The sequence below is a fragment of the Coregonus lavaretus genome, assembly GCF_964263955.1.
Source record: "Coregonus lavaretus genome assembly, chromosome: 16".
NCBI lineage: Eukaryota > Metazoa > Chordata > Actinopteri > Salmoniformes > Salmonidae > Coregonus > Coregonus lavaretus.
In genome coordinates, this window is record NC_140003.1 from 6885057 (window position 1) to 6904922 (window position 19866).

A 19866-nucleotide genomic window follows, 5' to 3' on the forward strand; every position below is an offset into this window, starting at 1 on the left:
GGAATATTTTTTATTCTGTACAGGCTTCCTTCTTTTCACTCTGTCATTTAGGTTAGTATTGTGGAATAACTACAATGTTGTTGATCCATCCTCAGTTTTCTCCTATCACAGCCATTAAATCCTGTAACTGTTTTAAAGTCACCATTGTTCTCATGGTGAAATCTCTGAGTGGTTTCTTTCCTCTCCGGCAACTGCGTTAGGAAGGACGCCTGTATATTTGTATTGAATGGGTGTATTGATAAACCATCCAAAGTGTAATTAATAACTTCACCATGCTCAAAGGGATATTCAATGTCAGCTTTTTTTTGTCATTCAAAAATCATGCTAAACACCATTATTGCATACAGAGTGAATACATGCAACTTATTATGTGACTTGTTAACCAAATGTATACTCCTGAACTTATTTAGGCTTGCCATAACAAAGGGGTTGAATACTTATTCACTTTCAGCTTTTCATTTTTTATTAATTTGTAAACATTTCTTAAAACAGCATTCCACTTTGACATTATTGGGTATTGTGTGTAGGCCAGCGACACAATCTCAATTTAATGCATTTTAAATTCAGGCTGTAATATAACATAATGTGGTGAAATCAATGGGTGTGAATACATTCTGAAGGCACTCAATGAATTAGCCTCTAATGAATTTGAGACTGATTAGTTGCTGCATTTGGCCACGCTACACCACTAGATGTCACCATATCACACCAGAGATATAAGAACTGAACCGATGGACATGGGGTCATGAAATTTGGTATGTAAACCTTATGTATACAGTGAGGGAAAAAAGTATTTGATCCCCAGCTGATTTTGTACGTTTGCCCACTGACAAAGACATGATCAGTCTATAATTTTAATGGTAGGTTTATTTGAACAGTGAGCGACAGAATATCAACAAAAAAATCCAGAAAAACGCATGTCAAAAATGTTATAAATTAATTTGCATTTTAATGAGGGAAATAAGTATTTGACCCCTCTGCAAAACATGACTTAGTACTTGGTGGCAAAACCCTTGTTGGCAATCACAGAGGTCAGACGTTTCTTGTAGTTGGCCACCAGGTTTGCGCACATCTCAGGAGGGATTTTGTCCCACTCCTCTTTGCAGATCTTCTCCAAGTCATTAAGGTTTCGAGGCTGACGTTTGGCAACTCGAACCTTCAGCTCCCTCCACAGATTTTCTATGGGATTAAGGTCTGGAGACTGGCTAGGCCACTCCAGGACCTTAATGTGCTTATTCTTGAGCCGCTCCTTTGTTGCCTTGGCTGTGTGTTTTGGGTTATTGTCATGCTGGAATACCCATCCACGACCCATTTTCAATGCCCTGGCTGAGGGAAGGAGGTTCTCACACAAGATTTGACGGTACATGGCCCCGTCCATCGTCCCTTTGATGCTGTGAAGTTGTCCTGTCCCCTTAGCAGAAAAACACCCCCAAAGTATAATGTTTCCACCTCCATGTTTGACGGTGGGGATGGTGTTCTTGGGGTCATAGGCAGCATTCCTCCTCCTCCAAACACGGCGAGTTGAGTTGATGCCAAAGAGCTCGATTTTGGTCTCATCTGAATACAACACTTTCACCCAGTTCTCCTCTGAATCATTCAGATGTTAATTGGCAAACTTCAGACGGGCCTGTATATGTGCTTTCTTGAGCAGGGGGACCTTGCGGGCGCTGCAGGATTTCAGGCCTTCACAGCGTAGTGTGTTACCAATTGTTTTCTTGGTGACTATGGTCCCAGCTGCCTTGATATCATTGACAAGATCCTCCCGTGTAGTTCTGGGCTGATTCCTCACCTTTCTCATGATCATTGGAACTCCACGAGGTGAGATATTGCATGGAGCCCCATGCCGAGGAAGATTGACAGTTCTTTTGTGTTTCTTCCATTTGCGAATAATCGCACCAACTGTTGTCACCTTCTCACCAAGCTGCTTGGTGATGGTCTTGTAGCCCATTCCAGCCTTGTGTAGGTCTACAATCTTGTCCCTGACATCCTTGGAGAGCTCTTTGGTCTTGGCCATGGTGGAGAGTTTGGAATCTGATTGATTGATTGCTTCTGTGGACAGGTGTCTTTTATACAGGTAACAAACTGAGATTAGGAGCACTCCCTTTAAGAGTGTGCTCCTAATCTCAGCTTATTACCTGTATAAAACACCTGGGAGCCAGAAATCTTTCTGATTGAGAGGGGGTCAAATACTTATTTCCCTCATTAAAATGCAAATCAATTTATAACATTTTTGACATGCGTTTTTCTGGATTTTTTTGTTGTTATTCTGTCTCTCACTGTTCAAATAAACCTACCATTAAAATTATAGACTGATCATTTCTTTGTCAGTGGGCAAACGTACAAAATCAGCAGGGGATCAAATACTTTCTTCCCTCACTGTATGTCCTTTGAAGTTTACCTGCTGCATTCAAAGATAACCAACCTACGGCACTAGACTGAACTTCACTTGCGTCCTTGCGTCATCCTTATGGTATTGAGAGATAAACATGGTAATGCTTTCACTGATTGCACATAAAATATTGTGCCTACATGATATAGCGCTTGCTTTGTAATGCCACTGATATTGTGTCCTTTCTGTCATTCTGTGAACCCTGTTAATTGCTGCTCGCAGCTATATTTATGTTTTTTTTTTCTCCTTGGAGCTCAGCTGGACTTATTTTTATGTTTTATTCAATGTTGTTTTACCGTCTTTCTCCAGACTACTCCAACGTCATCACGCCCCATTCAGCAGCCCCCGGTGACCCGGAAACAACCAGAGGTGTCTCCCAAGAAAGAGACGGGTGAGTTCTATAGGTCATAGTCTAGACAAGACGGACTGTTGTATGGGTTTACAAGACCGCTAGTCGCATTGTTAATACTATGAATATATAATTTATAAGAGGTGTTATTGATTTGTGTTACCTGCTGCTGTATTTTGATATTATGATATTATGAGAAGTTACTAAAATACTACAGTTATGTTTCCTGTAAGCCATGTCTTTATAACATTGCTTTACAGAGTAATGGATGTGATGTTTTGTAGGCATGGAAGCAACTGCTAGCAAGTATTACATTTAGGGCTGTCAAAGCTAACGCGTTCATAACGCGTGACATTTTTTGTGTAATAAAACTTTTTTATGCCGTTAATCGCATCTCCCTTTTTACATTTTTTGTTGTTGGACTTTTTACCCCTTTTTCTCCCCAATTTCGTGATATCCAATTAGTAGTTACAGTCTTATCCCATCGCTGCAACTCCCGTGCGGACTCCGGAGAGGCGAAGGTCGAGAGCCATGCGTCCTCCAAAACACGACCCTGCCAAAATGCACTGCTTCTTGACACACTGCTCGATTAACCCGGAAGCCAGCCGCCTCATTGGTCTCCCGGTCGCGTCCGGCTGCGACACAGCCTGGGATCAAACCCGGGTCTGTAGTGACGCCTTAGACCGCTGCACCACTCGGGAGGCGCATCTCCATTTCTTCACCGCACAGACCTTTTTAAGCGCGCCTTTCCGCAAGGACCCTTTTAAGCGCAACACACAACATGCTCTGTGCAGTGTGCACTCGGTCTCGGTAGCGCTTTCTGTCTCTATTGTGGTACTTGAACAGCCACAATGCGCGCAGCTTTGAGCAACAACTTTGAAGGAAAATGTACATACATTTAAGTCAAACACATTCCCAGGCATTTCTTTACATAACAGTAAAAACATAAACAGAGCTGCCAGCTCTCTCGCATTGGCCTTGAGACACACGCATTTGACCCTCTTCTCACGCTCACACGCCACACCTCTGTCTCACGCATTGTCCATTGTATAGTGTGTTAACTTTTCAACTGTGCTCCAAAAAGTTTTAAAATAGAAGCATCTGTGACTGCAATTTAACATCACCCGCGGAACCTCTTATCATTGTCCTGTCTTGCCATAGCACTGTGAACCGCGGCACATTGAATCATATGATTGGTCTAGTTATGTAAGGAATCAAGGGGATTGGATGCACGTTTTAAAGAAAAGCCCCTCAAGATTAGAGTGGCGCTGATTGGAGGGGGGAACGTTCTCCGCTGAGTTTATAAAACTGTAAAAAGAGCAGCACCGTTGCGCTGTTTTATGTACAATGTCAACAAAATCAGGTTGCTGTTCTCCAATACATATTGCAGAATGCAGCCTTTTGACAGCATGTACTAAAGTCGATTTAAAACACATGCATTAGTCCCCTCGTTTGGTGATTTGGTGTTTAAGCTGTGATAACGAAAAGGCAGCAGACAGCCCTACAGTCTGTTTTAGCAGGGAAGTTTGGTAGGGTGACCTGATTTGTAACTATGAAAATAATTTTGTCAAACTGTGAACCCAAAAGTGTACGTGTAACTATGAAAATAATTTTGTCAAACTGTGAACCCAAAAGTGTACGTTTGATTCTAGAGGGGGGACAATAAATATAAACATTATTTGGTTAGGGTGTAGGGCCAGATTGATGTAATCTTTCTTGAGGAGGTTTTATTATCAATTTCCTTTATTTAGTCTGATCAGTTGAACAATTCTCATTGTTAACAAAGAACACTACTGTTATTCCCCACACTTACAGTATTGTATTATTCCACTTCTTCCCAATTTTGCAGGTGTCTGATATGCCTACTTGTGTCTTTGAAAATGAATTATATGAATCTATGTGTTTTTGCAGCCATTCGTGGACAGTTTTGATTAAGTCCTACAAATAAGCATTGGATATTAAATGCTCCAGGCCATTTAAGAATTGTGCACATACTAGGCAGAGATGACACAGGGGGACTCACAACTCATAAACACATCATATATTGTGTCTATGTAGAGTAAGATGATGGCAAGGATCTTCAACTACTAGGCATAAACCACCTGAATATTGATATTAATTTTTGAAGGTTGTGTGATTGGGAAATTAATTGTTATAACAATAACATTTTCAATCACCCAGAACTTGGGAAACATAGATCAGGGGTAGCCAACCCTCCTGGAGAGCAAGCAGGATTTTCTTCCAGCCTGATTTTAAAGAGAGAGTACACCAAAATTACAAAATGTTTGTGTCCTTACCTTGAAAGCAGTCTATGGACAAGGAGACTGCAATCTATGATTTGGTTACCCACTGCCATCAACCATTAGTATTAATATTTCCTGTGCAGAGCATTCCCACTGACCTTCCCACTGTTTCTCCCATTAGCCTGTCTTCCCATTTAATGTCATTACTGTCTGAATATAATGTCAAAACACCTACAAAATATGTTGGGAAAAAAATATTAGCATACTTTACATTTCATCCCCCAGAAATCGGCAAGTAACAAAGTCGTCAATTGTTTTGTGTTAATTTAATGTTTAAAGCTTTCTGAAAACAGTCGTGGTCAAAAGTTTTGAGAATGACACAAGTATTGGTCTTCACAAAGTTTGCTGCTTCAGTGTTTTTAGATATTTTTGTCAGATGTTACTATGGTATATTGAAGTATAATTACAAGCATTCCATACGTGTCAACGGCTTTTATTGACAATTACATTAAGTTTATGCAAAGAGTCAATATTTGCAGTGTTGACCCTTCTTTTTCAAGACCTCTGCAATCCGCCCTGGCATGCTGTCAATTCACTTCTGGGCCACATCCTGACTGATGGCAGCTCATTCTTGCATAATCAATGCTTGGAGATTGTCAGAATTTGTGGGTTTTTGTTTGTCCACCCGCCTCTTGAGGATTGACCACAATTTCTCAATGGTATTAAGGTCTGGGGAGTTTCCTGGCCATGGACCCAAAATGTCGATGTTTTGTTTTTTCGAGTCACTTAGTTATCACTTTTGCCTTATGGCAAGGTGCTCCATCATGCTGGAAAAGGCATTGGTCGTCACCATACTGTTCTTGGATGGTTGGGAGAAGTTGCTCTCAGAGGATGTGTTGTGACCATTCTTTATTCATGGCTGTGTTCTTAGGCAAAATTGTGAGTGAGCCCACTCCCTTGGCTGAGAAGCAACACCACACATGAATGGTCTCAGGATGCGTTACTGTTGGCATGACACAGGACTGATGGTAGCGCTCACCTTGTCTTCTACGGACAAGCTTTTTTCCGGATGCCCCAAACAATCGGAAAGGGGATTCATCAGAGAAAATGACTTTACCCCAGTCCTCAGCAGTCCAATCCCTGTACCTTTTGCAGAATATCAGTCTGTCTCTGATGAATCAACTTTAGGAGACGGTCCTGGCGCTTGCTGGACTTTCTTGGGCGCCCTGAACCCTTCTTCACAACAATTGAACCTCTCTCCTTGAAGCCCTTTTTGTGCAAAGCAATGATGACGGCACGTGTTTCCTTGCAGGTAACCATGGTTAACAGAGGAAGAACAATGATTTCAAGCACCAACCTCCTTTTAAAGCTTCCAGTCTGTTATTCTAACTCAATCAGCATGACAGAGTGATCTCCAGCCTCGTCAACACTCTCACCTGTGTTAACGAGAGAATCACTGACATGATGTCAGCTGGTCCTTTTGTGGCAAGGCTGAAATGCAGTGGAAATGTTTTTGGGGGATTAAGTTCATTTTCATGGCAAAGAGGGACTTTGCAATTAATTGCAATTCATCTGATCACTCTTCATACCATTCTGGAGTCTATGCAAATTGCCATCATAAAAACAGAGGCAGCAGACTTTGTGAAAATTAATATTTGTGTCATTCTCAAAACTTTTGAACACGACTGTACACCTGACCTGTGTTTTTCCCCCCCCCCCCACTCTGGTCATAGGCCTAAGTCATGTAAAAAATACATAGAATTGCAGGAAATGAGCTTTAAAACAGTACAATCTTCATGGGGGAGGACCCCCAGACCCCCTTCTAGGCAAAATCTCACTCCAAGTTTTCTTCAAAAGTTGGCAACCCTGCATGATTTATGCAAAAGTAGCTAGCTAGTTATGCTAACGATAGCTAGCTAGCGAACCAAAAGAGTGTTTACAATGCCATGGCTGAATGTCTCTTGATTCAACTAACTTCCCACAATGATTTTTATCAGAAGAGGACATCCATTCCATGTAGCTACTGTTTTTGTTGTAGTTCTCAGGTCAAAAGATTTAAGCAAATAATAGGGTGTTGGGGGACAAAATGGAACTTTGGTTCTGGTGTTATACTTTGTATTCCATGTTTTATAGAGAAGCTTATCAGGAACACAACACGTTATTTCATGATAGGACTTACCATGGCTGAGATGTTATTTTCAAGTTATCGAAAAGGTCAAAAGGGTTGCGGACAGGTCAATGCAAGTCCCTAGTCAATAATGGCATCAAATCACCAGTTTGGATTCTTAAATGCAATACCGTTTTGTCCAATATCTCAATATATGTTGTTATGAAATGTTCAGGGCTAATGTAGAACACATAGATTATTTAAAATGAAAGTAACATTTATGAAATGCTATATTATGCAAAGTAGGCACTTAACTTTGTCCTCCCGAGTGGCGCAGTGGTCTAAGGCTGTGCCACTAGAGATCCTGGTTCGAACCAGGCTCTGTTGTAGCCGGCCGCGACTGGGAGACCCATGGGGCGGCGCACAATTGGCCCAGCGTCATCCAGGGTAGGGGAGGGAATGGCCGGCAGGGATGTAGCTCAGTTGGTAGAGCATGGCATTTGCAACGCCAGGGTTGTGGGTTCGATTCTAGTATGAAAAAAAAATGTAATAAAAATGTATGCACTCGCTAACTGTAAGTCGCTCTGGATAAGAGCGTCTGCTAAATGACTACAATGTAAATGTAATATTCAAATTAGGCAGTATGGATTACATAATTAGTCATTTAATCCCAATAGTTTTAAGGTAGGGTGGTCATATTATTAACAAATCTTCATGCTTTATGCAAAACAGAGTTTTTAACAATTTATGAAATGAGAATACAACTTTGTATACAATTTAATGCAAATTGGGGACTTAATATGCTAATTTGTTTACAGAATTGTTTTAAGACAGCATGTTAAGCCCATTCATTTAAAGTAAGGTGGTCATATTGTTAACATACCGTGCATTCGGAAAGCATTCAGACCCCTTGACTTTTTCCACATTTTGTTACGTTACAGCCTTATTCTGTAAAATGTATTTAAAAAAAAAATAAATGTCATCAATCTACATTTACATTTACACACAATACCCCAAAATTACAAAGCAAAAACAGATTTTTAGACATTTTTGCAAATGTATTAAAAATGTAAATCTGAAATATTACATTTACATAAGTATTCAGACCCTTTACTCAGTACTTTGTTGAAGCACCTTTGGCAGCGTTTACAGCCTCAAGTCTTCTTGGGTATGACACTACAAGCTTGGCACACTTGTATTTGGGGAGTTTCTCCTATTCTTCTCTGCAGATCCTCTCAAGCTCTTTCAGGTTGGATGGGGAGCATTGCTGCACAGCTATTTTCAGGTCTTTCCAGAGATGTTCGATCGAGTTCAAGTCCGGGCTCTGGCTGGGCCTCTCAAGGACATTCAGAGACTTGTCCGGAAGCCACTCCTGCGTTGTCTTGGCTGTGTGCTTAGGGTCGTTGTCCTGTTGGAAGGTGAACCTTTGCCCCAGTCTGTGGTCCTGAGCTCTCTGGAGCAGGTTTTCATCAAGGATCTCTCTGTACTTTGCTCCGTTCATCTTTCCCTCGATCCTGACTAGTCTCCCAGTCCCTGCCGCTGAAAAACATCTCCACAGCATGACGCTGCCACCACCATGCTTCACCGTATGGATGGTGCCAGGTTTCCTCCATACGTGAAGCTTGGCATTCAGGCCAAAGAGTTCAATCTTGGTTTCATCAGACCAGAGAATCTTGTTTCTCATGGTTTGAGAGTCTTTAGGTGCCTTTTGGCAAACTCCAAGTGGGTTGTCGTGTGCCTTTTACTGAGAAGTGGTTTCCATCTGGCCACTCTACCATAAAGGCCTGATTGGTGGAGTGCTGCAGAGATGGTTGTCCTTCTGGAAGGTGCTCCCATCTCCACAGAGGAACTCTGAAATTGTGTCAGAGTGACCATCAGGTTCTTAGTCACCTCCCTGACCAAGGCCCTCCCCCCCTCCGATTGCTGAGTTTGGCCGGGCGGCCAGCTTTAGTCTTGGTGGTTCCAAACTTCTTCCATTTAAGAATGATGGAGGCCACTGTGTTCTTGGGGACATTCAATGCTGCAGACATTTCTTGGTACCCTTCACCAGATCTGTGCCTCGACACAATCCTGTCTCGGAGCTCTACGGAAAATTATTTTGGCTTGGTTTTTGCTCTGACATGCATTGTCAACTGTGGGACCTCCATATAGACAGGTGTGTACCTTTCCAAATCATGTCCAATCAATTGAATTTACCACAGGTGGACTCCAATCAAGTTGTAGAAACATCTCGATGATGATCAATGGAAACAGGATGCACCTGAGCTCAATTTCGAGTCTCATAGCAAAGGGTCTAAATACTTATGTAAATAAGGTATTTCTGTTTTTTATTTTTTATAAATGTGCAAACATTTCTAATAACCTGTTTTCGGCATTGTGTGTAGACTGATGAGGAAATTAGTTTATTTAATCAATTTTAGAATGAGGTAACGTAACAAAATGTGGAAAAGTCAAGGGGTCTGAATACTTTCTGAATGCACTGTATGTTTGGGGCAAATCCAATACAGCACATTACTGAGTACCAGTCTCCATATTTTCAAACATAGTGGTGGCTGTATAATGTTATGGGTATGCTTGTAATTGTTAAGGCCTGGGGAGTTTTTGAGGATAAAAAAGAAAGGGAATGGAGCTAATCACAGGCAAAATCCTAGAGGACAACCTGGTTCAGTATGCTTTCCACAGATACTCGGAGATGAATTCACCTTTCAACAGGACAATAACCTAAAAAACAAGGCCAAATCTACACTGGAGTTCTTTACCAAAAACACAGTGAATGTTCAGAGTTGCCGAGTTCCAGTTTTGACTTAAATCTGCTTGAAAATCTATGTCAAGACTTAAATGGTTGTCTAGCAATGATCAACAACTAATTTGACAGCGCTTGAAGAATTTTGAAATTAAAAATGGGTAAATATTGTACAATCCAGGTGTGGAAAGCTCTTAGAGACTTACCCAGAAAGACTGGGTAAGTCTTTGTTCCTGCTCTGACTAGGGACAAATGTAATATTTCAAAGCGTATTATCTGTGCAATCCATACTTAGCTGAAAACCTGATTTACTGAGAACAACAATGTGGTCTGCCAAACTTAATGTCCATTCAATATACAGTAATAGGTTTCCAGCCCACTGTTAGTTGAAGGTCTTAATTTCTCCACTAAATGGAGACAGTATCCTAGTACAGTGCCTTCAGAAAGTATTCACACCCATTGATTTGTCCACTGGCCTACACACAATATCCCATAATGTCAAAGTCTAATTATGTTTTTAGAAGTTTTTACAAATGTATTAAAAATTGAAAGTATTCACTTTTATGGCAAGCCTAAATAAATTCAGTAGTAAAAATGTGCTTAACAAGTCGCATAATACGTTGCAAGGACTCACTCGGTGTGCAATAATAGTGTTTAACATGGTTTTTAAATGACTACCTCATCTCTGTACTCAACACATACAATTAATGATCTGTAAGGTCCCTCAGTCAACCAGTGAATTTCAAACACAGATTCAACCACAAAGACCAGGAAGGTTTTCCAATGCCTCGCAAAGAATGGCACCTATTGGTAGATGGGTAAAACAACAAAGCAGACATTGAATATCCCTTTGAGCTTAGTGAAGTTATTAATTACACTTTGGATGGTGTATCAATACACCCAGTCACTACAAAGATAGGCGTCCTTCCTAACTCAGTTGCTGGAGAGGAAGGAAACCGCACAGGTATTTTTGAAGGTTTCTATTCAGGTGGTATTAACTTTTGCCATTCTTTCTTTATTTCGTTTTCCAGGCCAGGGTGTATCTAGAGGAGAGAAGGGCGACAGAGGAGAGAAAGGAGACAGAGGTCTTCTTGGTCCAAAGGGAGATTCTGGTTCCGAGTCGGGCACACAAGGAGGGGCACGTGGAGAGAAGGTGCAGTCATTTAGAATGCATGACAACACATTCATACAGTGGTCTATATATCGATGTTAGCACATCAAGTAGTTAAAATACCATGAAACAACATGGTTGGTCTAAAACTTCCATGACAAAACATCATGGTGTGATCAAGATGACAGCCCAACATTTCTATTCATTTTCTATTTCTGTTCTATTAAAGTCTAATTATACAGCACCATTCATACACCAACAGCAGCTCAAAAAGCTTAATATGCTCTATGCACATTATACCCTGTGTTTAATATCCAGATAGTGAAGTGAATACAGAATATACAGTATGTATTCTTTCTTATGCAATTATTCTCAATGCTCAATGTCACATCACTTGCTAGTGTGGAAGGATGTTTTTTTTTTTTTTATAACTCGTACAGGCCCAGGCGAAGCCTGCATCCATACGTCTCATTGCTTTCAAACACACTGAAATTGAATGGTCATATGCAAATACACTACGTATTCAAAACATTAAGAACACCTGCTCTTTCCATGACATAGACTGACCAGGTGAATCCAGGTGAAAGCTATGATCCCTTACAGATATCACTTGTTAAATCCACTTCAATGTAGATGAAGGGGAGGAGACAGGTTAAAGAAGGATTTTCAAGCCTTGAGACAATTGAGACATGGATTGTGTGTGTGCCATTCAGAGGGTGAATGGGCAAGACAAAAGATGTAAGTGCCTTTATACGGGGTATGGTAGTAGTTGCCAGGCGCAATGGTCAACATGGGCCAGCATCCCTGTGGAATGCTTTTGACACCTTGTGGAGTCCATGCCCCGAAGAATTGAGGCTGTTCTGAGGGCAAGGGGGGGGGGGGGGGGCAACTCAATATTAGGAAGGTCTTCCTAATGTTTGGTATACTCAGATGCTAACGTGTTCTTTTCTCTTGGATGTGGTTTTTCCTGCAGGGAGTGCTTGGAGAAAAGGGAATGAAGGTATGTTCAAATGATCTACTCTTGTGACCTTGTGGTCCAAATACTGTTGAATGCTTCAGCAGGTTTATTATTGTCTGGATGAAGACCTTCAACAGACAGCGGGTTTTTGTCTTTATCTATTTATGTATCAGAAAGTTTTCATACCTCCACATTTTGTTACAGCCTGAATTTAAAATGAATTAAATTGTGATTTACTTTCACTGGCCTACACACAATACTCCATAATGAAAAGCTGAAATGTCTTCAGTCAATAAGTATTCAACCCCTTTGTTATGGCCTTTGTTATGGCAAGCCTAAATACGTTTCAGGAGTAAACATGTACTTAACTAGTCACATAATCATTTGCATTGACTCTGTGTGCAATAAAAAAAAATTAGGACTACCTCATCTCTGTACCCCACACATACAATTACCAGGAAGGTTTTCCTATGCCTCGCAAAGAAGGGCACCTATTGGTAGATCGGTAAAGAAGAAAAAAAAAGCAGACATGAAATATCCTTTTAACCATGGTGAAGTTATTAATTACACTTTGGATGGTGTATCAATACACCCAGTCACTACAAAGATAAAGGCATCCTTCCTAACTCAGTTGCTGAAGAGGAAGGAAACCGCTCAAGGATTTCACCATGAAGCCAATGGCGGAGCCATTTCTGCATAGTGCATCTTTAAGGACTGGGTAGTTTTTCAGGATAAAAAATTAACTGAATGGAGTTAAGCACAGGCCAAATCCTAGAGGAAAACCCAGTTCAGTCTGCTTTCCACCAGACACTGGGAGATTCACCTTTCAGCAGGACAATAACCTAAAACACAAGACCAAATCTACACTGGAGTTGCTTACCAAGAAGAGAGTGAATGTTCCTGAGTGGCCAAGTTACAGTTTTGACTTAAATCTACTTGAAATTCTATGGCAAGACCTGGAAATGGTTGTCTAGCAATGATCAACAACCAATTTGACAGAGCTTGAAGAATTTTGAAAAGAATAATGGGTAAATGTTGCACAATCCAGGTGTGGAAAGCTCTTAGAGGCTCACAGATATAATCGCTGCAAAGGTGATTCTAACATGTATTGACTCAGGGGTGTGAATACTTATGTAAATTAGATATTTCTGTATTTCATTTTCAAAAAATGTGCTAAAATTTCTAAACATGTTTTCACTTTGTCATTATAGGGTATTGTGTGTAAATTGGTGAGAAAAAATATGTTTAATCCATTTTGATACTCTGCTTTTAAACTCCAAATAACCAAATAATAATGAATGGCACTCCAGATGCCTTGTTCATGTTTTATTATCTGGCTCCCCCATAACTTTTAAAAAGCCTAATTTGAATCAGTCAGTGCACTTTCATCAAGATGGAGTGACTTTGAATGAAGCACTCTCCTCTCCCTGTACTTAAATATCTTGCTCAGATTAGTGTGGACTCTACTAACTACTTTTGAAGGGTTTTATGGGAATGTCAAAGACTCTGTGTTCAGTTCATTTTAACTCGGTCATCCATTGAATGAATTGGAAGCAAATTGGCTATTTTTCACATTTGTTTAAATTTAATTCACGACCTGAACTGAGAGAAATTGTCACTCCCGCTATCATTTGTTTCGAAAGTCACATTTATACAACATCTGGTATGTGTCGCATGATGTACGAATTACAGTATACATAATGATATGTACAACACATCCGGTTTTATCTTAATAAAGTTGTTCCTAAAGCTAAAATAATAGTTTTCCTTCTCCATACCAAGACCTTTGGAAACAATGTAGATGTATAACTTTTTGATTGTCCTGTTGTCTCTGTAGGGAAAAGCAGGCTTCGGCTACCCCGGCTCGAAGGGTGACCCCGGCCCCGCTGGTCCCCCCGGACCACCCGGCCTCCCAGGGCCCGCAGCGGAGGTGGTATCACGTGGCGACGGCTCCGTGGTTCAGACGGTGGCAGGTCCAAGAGGACCAGCTGGACCTCCGGGCGCCTCCGGCCCTGAGGGACCCGCAGGAGCCGACGGAGAGCCTGTGAGTTGCCTGCCCTTCCCTTCCACCTCCATACCAGTAGAGCAGGGGTCAACCTTTTCTTACCCAGGGACCCCCTGTGACCCAGAGACCCCCATCATATGTTAACCCAAAAATAGTCTGCTGTCTTGTTTTATCATCCGGTGAATGATAATGGCAAGGAGAAGTACTCAATATTTTAATGGATTTGATAGATAGTTTTTCATTATTTTCACCTACCCACATTATAATTGGAAGGAAGTGTAAACCGTAACATAGCCTATTAGCTAGGAATGTAACTCCAAACACATTTTTGCTAATAGCAGCTGTTAAGCTGGTTAAACAAAAGTTAGCCATGTGTTGGCAAAAATTAATAACCATGTAAGTCAAAGTGTGTTTTGTTTTGTTGTTGCTATCCATATTCTTAAAACATTGAACAAAAATATAAACGCAACATGCAACAATTTGTCTGAGTTTCAGTTCATATAAGGAAATAAATCAATTTACATAAGTTCATTAGGCCCTAATCTATGGATTTTGGATGACTGGGAATACAGATATGCATCTGTTGGTCACAGATACACAACACTGGCACCGTCATAGGATGCCATCTTTCCAACAAGTCAGTTCGTCAAATTTCTGCACTGCTAGATCTCCCCATGTCAACTGTGAGTGCTGTTATTGTGAAGTGGAAACATCTAGGAGCAACAACGGCTCAGCCACGAATTGGTAGGCCACACAAGCTCATAGAACGGGACCGCCGAGTGCTGAAGTGCGTAGCGCGTAAAGATTGCCTGTCCTCGGTTGCAACACTCACTACCGAGTTCCAAACTGCCTCTGGAGCTTCATGAAATGGGTTTCCATGGCCGAGCAGCCGCACACAAGCCTAAGATCACCATGTGCAATGCCAAGCATCGGCTGGAGTGTTGTAAAGTTCGCCGCCATTGGACTCTGGAGCAGTGGAAACGTGTTCTCTGGAGTGATGAATCACGCTTCACCATCTGGCAGTCTGACGGATGAATCTGGGTTTTGCGGATGCCAGGAGAACGCTACCTGCCCGAATGCATAGTGCCAATTGTAAAGTTCGGTGAAGGAGGAATAATGGTCTGGGCCTGTTTTTCACGGTTCAGGCTCCTTAGTTCCAGTGGAGGGAAATCTTAGCGCTACAGCATACAATTACATTCTAGATGATTCTGTGCTTCCAACTTTGTGGCAACAGTTTGGGGAAGGCCCTCTCCTGTTTCAGCATGACAATGCCCCCTCCTAATTAAGTAGCCTAGTTTTGTTGTTGGCTACTTGAAGAGAACTAGGGCCTATCGCAGCCCACCTCTTTCAATGCATTGTGGAAAAGCATGATGAAGAGCTGAAGTGAGTATAACATCCTGGCATTTAAACCATACTCGGTTTCCAAAATGTCACATACTGTACCATTAAACATTACATTTTTACATACTGAGAATGAGTCATGCGTGATTGCGTCGTTTCCCGCTATTCATTGATTTCGGTAGTTCATCCCCATATCTAATTTATCTGCTGTTGTCAAAACCAAAATGAGTATGACATCCGGCATTTAAAGTATACAACATTTTCTAAATGTTGCATACTATTAAACTTGCTATTTTTTCGCACACTCAAACAACCTACTATTTAGGATGCAAGTATGGGTATTCGGACACGGCCACTGAGTCTCTGACAAAGTACACAGATAAAGTACATTTAGGTCTCTAAATACTGTATGTCATGACCAAGTAAGCTAATGTTAGCTAGCTAGCTAGTTCACTCACTTGCTGAAGTTAGCCTAATGTTGTTAGCTAGCCTAGATAACTTGCATGGCTTGCTAGCCACCACCACACATAGTGACATCGACAGACTAGCCATAACAGCTATCATGATCAGGTGGTGGTTAACCATGTAGCTAACTTAGCTGCAAGGATAGCTTGCTAATATTAGCATGCTGTACAACTAGGAAAACGCTAGCATACGTAAGTTGGACTATTAGATAGCTAGCTATAATAGCTGCTATAGCCATCCATAGTGAAATGTTTCATCATTCATAGCTAGCTCGTTATCTTTCCAGTGGTGTAAAGTACTTAAGCAAAAATACTTGAAAGGACTATGTAAGTAGTTTTTTGTGGTATCTGTACTTTACTATTTATATTTTTACAACTTTTACTTTTACTTCACGACATTCCTAAATAAAATTATGTACTTTTTACTCCATACATTTTCCCTGACACCCAAAAGTACTCGTTACATTTTGAATGCTTATCAGGACAGGAAAATGGTCTAATTCACACACTTATCAAGAGAACATCCCTGGTCATCCCTACTGCCTCTGATCTGGCTGAATCACTAAACACATGCTTCGTTTCTAAATGATGTCTAAGTGTTGGAGCGTGCCGCTGGCTATCCGTAAATAAATAAAAAACAAGAAAATGATGCGGTCTGGTTTGCTTAATATAAGCAATTTGAAATTATTTATACTTGTACTTTTACTTTTGATACATTTATTTTTTATACCTAAGTATATTTAAAACCAAATACTTTTAGACGTTTACTCAAGTAGAATTTTACTGGGTGACTTTCACTTTTACTTGAGTCATTTTCTATTAAGGTATCTTTACTCAAGTATGACAATTGGGTACTATTTCCACCACTAATTGTTTCCTCAATTTCGAGGCAGAGTTTTTGTAGGCTGCCACCTCCGCCTTCCTGGGTAAGCAAAGCTGTATTACCTTTCCTGTGCTTGAAGGAGAACTGGTCACAGTCTCCTCCGTCACCATTGTTTTCACACCCAGTGCTTTGATAAAAACCTTTCCTTTCTTTCACAATACGTCTTGAACTAAACTAAGTTATTTTTGAAAATCTTCCTACCATCATCATTCAGTTTGTATGCACAGCTTGATTTGATTGGCCTGTATTAGTGCAATGCATGCATTATTTGTTGTTGATTGGTCACTGACTAAACAAAGATGAGCAGGGACTTTTACAAACTTTCTGTGCACTCATGAACTACTATTATGGATAGCCTACAAAATTGTATTCTGTAAAGGATGGTTTTAAAAAGGTAGCGAAGTACAATACTTCATTCAAAACACATAACCGCAGGAACTAGGAGGGGTGCTGAGGGTGCTGCAGCACCCCCTGATAAATAAAATAGAATACAAAAATTACAGAAATACAATAATTACAAAAGTACTAAATTGTAGAAATGTCACATACTATGAAATTTTTTATATTGGCATAACCAAATTGCCTACTATTTAGAAATGCAATTATGGCTATTCGTACACGGCCATGGTGTTGAAAGGGTTAACGGGAGATCACCTGGAGATAAAACGGTGATAAACAGTGATTGCCCGTCATGTCTTCAGGTTTTAAATCTTTTCATTTTTGATCAGTGTAGCATCCCTTTAATTGTGTTTTATCCTCTTCTTCACAGGGTGATCCTGGTGAAGATGGATCTCAAGTAGGTTGACAAATTAATCAATGTACTTTGAAAGCTACCATTTAATGGATAACTAGTGGTGCAGTGAAAAGGTCCAGTATTTGTATGGCTCACGATGCTGGTCTGCTCTGTCTCTTACTCAGGGCCCTGTTGGACCACCAGGCTTCCCTGGAACCCCAGGAGACCCCGGGCTCAAAGGAGAGAAGGTACTATATTCTGTCATGTCATGGCATTGTTGTATTGAGAAGCTGGTATCATGTAGCCTGGTCCCAGATCTGTTTGTTCTGTATAACCAACTGTTATGGTTGTTTGGCATGACACTGAACATAGGAGTTGGCAAGACAACACAAACAGATCTGGGACCAGGCTAGGAATGATCTATGCGTCGTCTGCTCCAGTCTGTCATCTGTGGATTGCCCACCTCAATGAGTCAAAGACCAGTGTATGTAATAGCCAGTGCCATGAGTGGGGGGTCAATCCAGTTCAGCAAAAAGTTAAAGAAGACTTGTTGATTGAAATGTTTTGTACGCTGCTTCAGCTCTTGTGTAATAAACCACATGACCATATTGAGATGTACCCCTTGTGTAACCCATAGGGCTCTGGTCAAAAGTAGTGCACTATGTAGGGAATAGGGTGCCATGTAGGAAGCAACCGATGACTTGGTCAATCAGTCAATTCGATTTAAAGTTTTCTTGTCCCCAATTAGTAGCTCATTACTAATGCAGTCAGTCGTTCATGTGTGTCTGCGCCATAGGGTGACCGTGGTGAGGGCCAGCCAGGCCCCAGGGGACCTCCAGGGCCCCCCGGACAACCAGCGCCATCCAGACACGACCGGCTGGTGAGTCTACATTGACCTCAGTCATTTGATCCAAAGTCCTAGTTATGTATTTTCTACAACCACTTTGCAGATAGCAAAGGACCCTAAAGCAACCACCACAACAGGGTTGTTGATACCAAAATGTTCAGTTGAGATCAACAAATCATAATTTAGCTAAATTCTTTCAAATGGGGAGAAGGTGTCACCAGAGCTACAGTAGATACATATGACCTGTATGTAAATGCAAGGTGAACACTTTGGAGCATTATGACTTCTATTATGTGTCTTTGAGCTATTTCCCCTTTGTTTCAGACCTTTGCGGACATGGAGGGCTCTGGGTTCCCTGACTTGGAGACACTTCGGGTAAGTCCTCTTCTCTTGGCTCCACTCCATAACCGAAAGGGCAATAGATTTCCTCGTCATACCACACTGGTTGAGCCGCAGTTGTTAGGGGTGTTGGGTGATGTTGCCCTTAGACAGACACTGATCTTGGGTCAGTTTTGCATTTTCCCCACTAATGGTTACAATTTGGAAATGGGGAAGGGAAGCTGATCCTAGATCTGCACCTAGGGGAAAGTTCACCCCGGAGCGGTGTTAGGGCTCTACTACACCTGTATAAACAACCCCGAACCCAGTACAGATTTATGTTTTATGTATTCCTCTGACCAAGCATCCAACTCAAGGAGCGTACAGCGTCCTACCTCAAAGTGGAACGCGACTTCAGCTGTGAAATGCATTTGAAGGAAATTGGAATTTGGAAAGGCATTGATTTACTTAACCGATGTCGAGCTGAAAGCATTCCTTGCTGTATTTCATCACAAGCTATGATTTGTTACAGTATGTTTCTTTTAAGATATGTTGTCCTTACTAGGGTACGTACTAGGGTCTATAATAATAATCATTATGTATTCTATGTGTATTTTCTGGGGGCGGTAGGGACTGCCTGGTTTGCCTGGCCCTCCTGGACCCCCCGGGGCCCCAGGTCCCGCTGTTGTTGGGACAGGGGTCTCTGGCTCGTTCGGCCCCAAAGGTCCCCCAGGACAGGATGGTGCCCCTGGTCAACTGGTAGGTCCTCAGGAGATGCACCCTTCTCTCCATTCGTTTGCCTTTCATCTAACGCACCACAATGTAACCATAATAGTCATAAGCATTTGATAGTGTTTTTATCCATAAGTATTTGGAGTGGATGTACTGTGCTTTATCATATTGTAAGAGGGAAGGTGACCTCTGCAGTGAAATGGCTGTATTTTTGACTTATTAAATATAACCAATAATCAATTGACCCACTACACTGCTGATACAGTGCGCAAAGTGTAATGATTATGATGATTGTGATGATTAAGTTAATTAGCCTGATATTAATAATATTAAGTCCTAAACTTGTGCTTTTTAGGGCTTACCTGGCCCGCCTGGTGCTGATGGTCGCCCAGGAGCTGCAGGCGCCAGGGGAGAGAAGGTAAGACTGAAAAAAAACAAATTATTCAAATGATCGAGCTCTTTACATCTCTTCATCATGGCCTCTTGTGTCATTACCGAATTGCATCATTGATTGTTTTATGAAGAGCAGTACCTATGGGAATTGAATGGGATCAATCCATACAAATTGATCACCTCGATGTTCCCACTCTACAGGGTGATCCAGGTCAACTAGGTCTTGCAGGAGCAGTCGGAGCGAAGGTGG

General features: G+C 41.3%; 1 protein-coding gene across 2 annotated transcripts in view; it reads left to right on the top strand.

Annotated features, from left to right (window-relative positions):
• Positions 1–19866, top strand: part of LOC311143296 (uncharacterized protein) — a 178248-nt gene that overhangs the window by 133459 nt on the left and 24923 nt on the right. For both annotated transcript variants that reach the window (XM_084179123.1, XM_084179124.1), the window contains exons 7-17: positions 2699–2780; positions 10863–10984; positions 11916–11942; positions 13738–13944; positions 17363–17389; positions 17512–17574; positions 18123–18206; positions 18498–18548; positions 19122–19250; positions 19579–19641; positions 19818–19862. In XM_084179123.1, coding sequence (XP_084035249.1) covers positions 2699–2780; positions 10863–10984; positions 11916–11942; positions 13738–13944; positions 17363–17389; positions 17512–17574; positions 18123–18206; positions 18498–18548; positions 19122–19250; positions 19579–19641; positions 19818–19862 — 900 coding nt within the window. The remainder of the gene's footprint in view (positions 1–2698; positions 2781–10862; positions 10985–11915; positions 11943–13737; positions 13945–17362; positions 17390–17511; positions 17575–18122; positions 18207–18497; positions 18549–19121; positions 19251–19578; positions 19642–19817; positions 19863–19866) is intronic.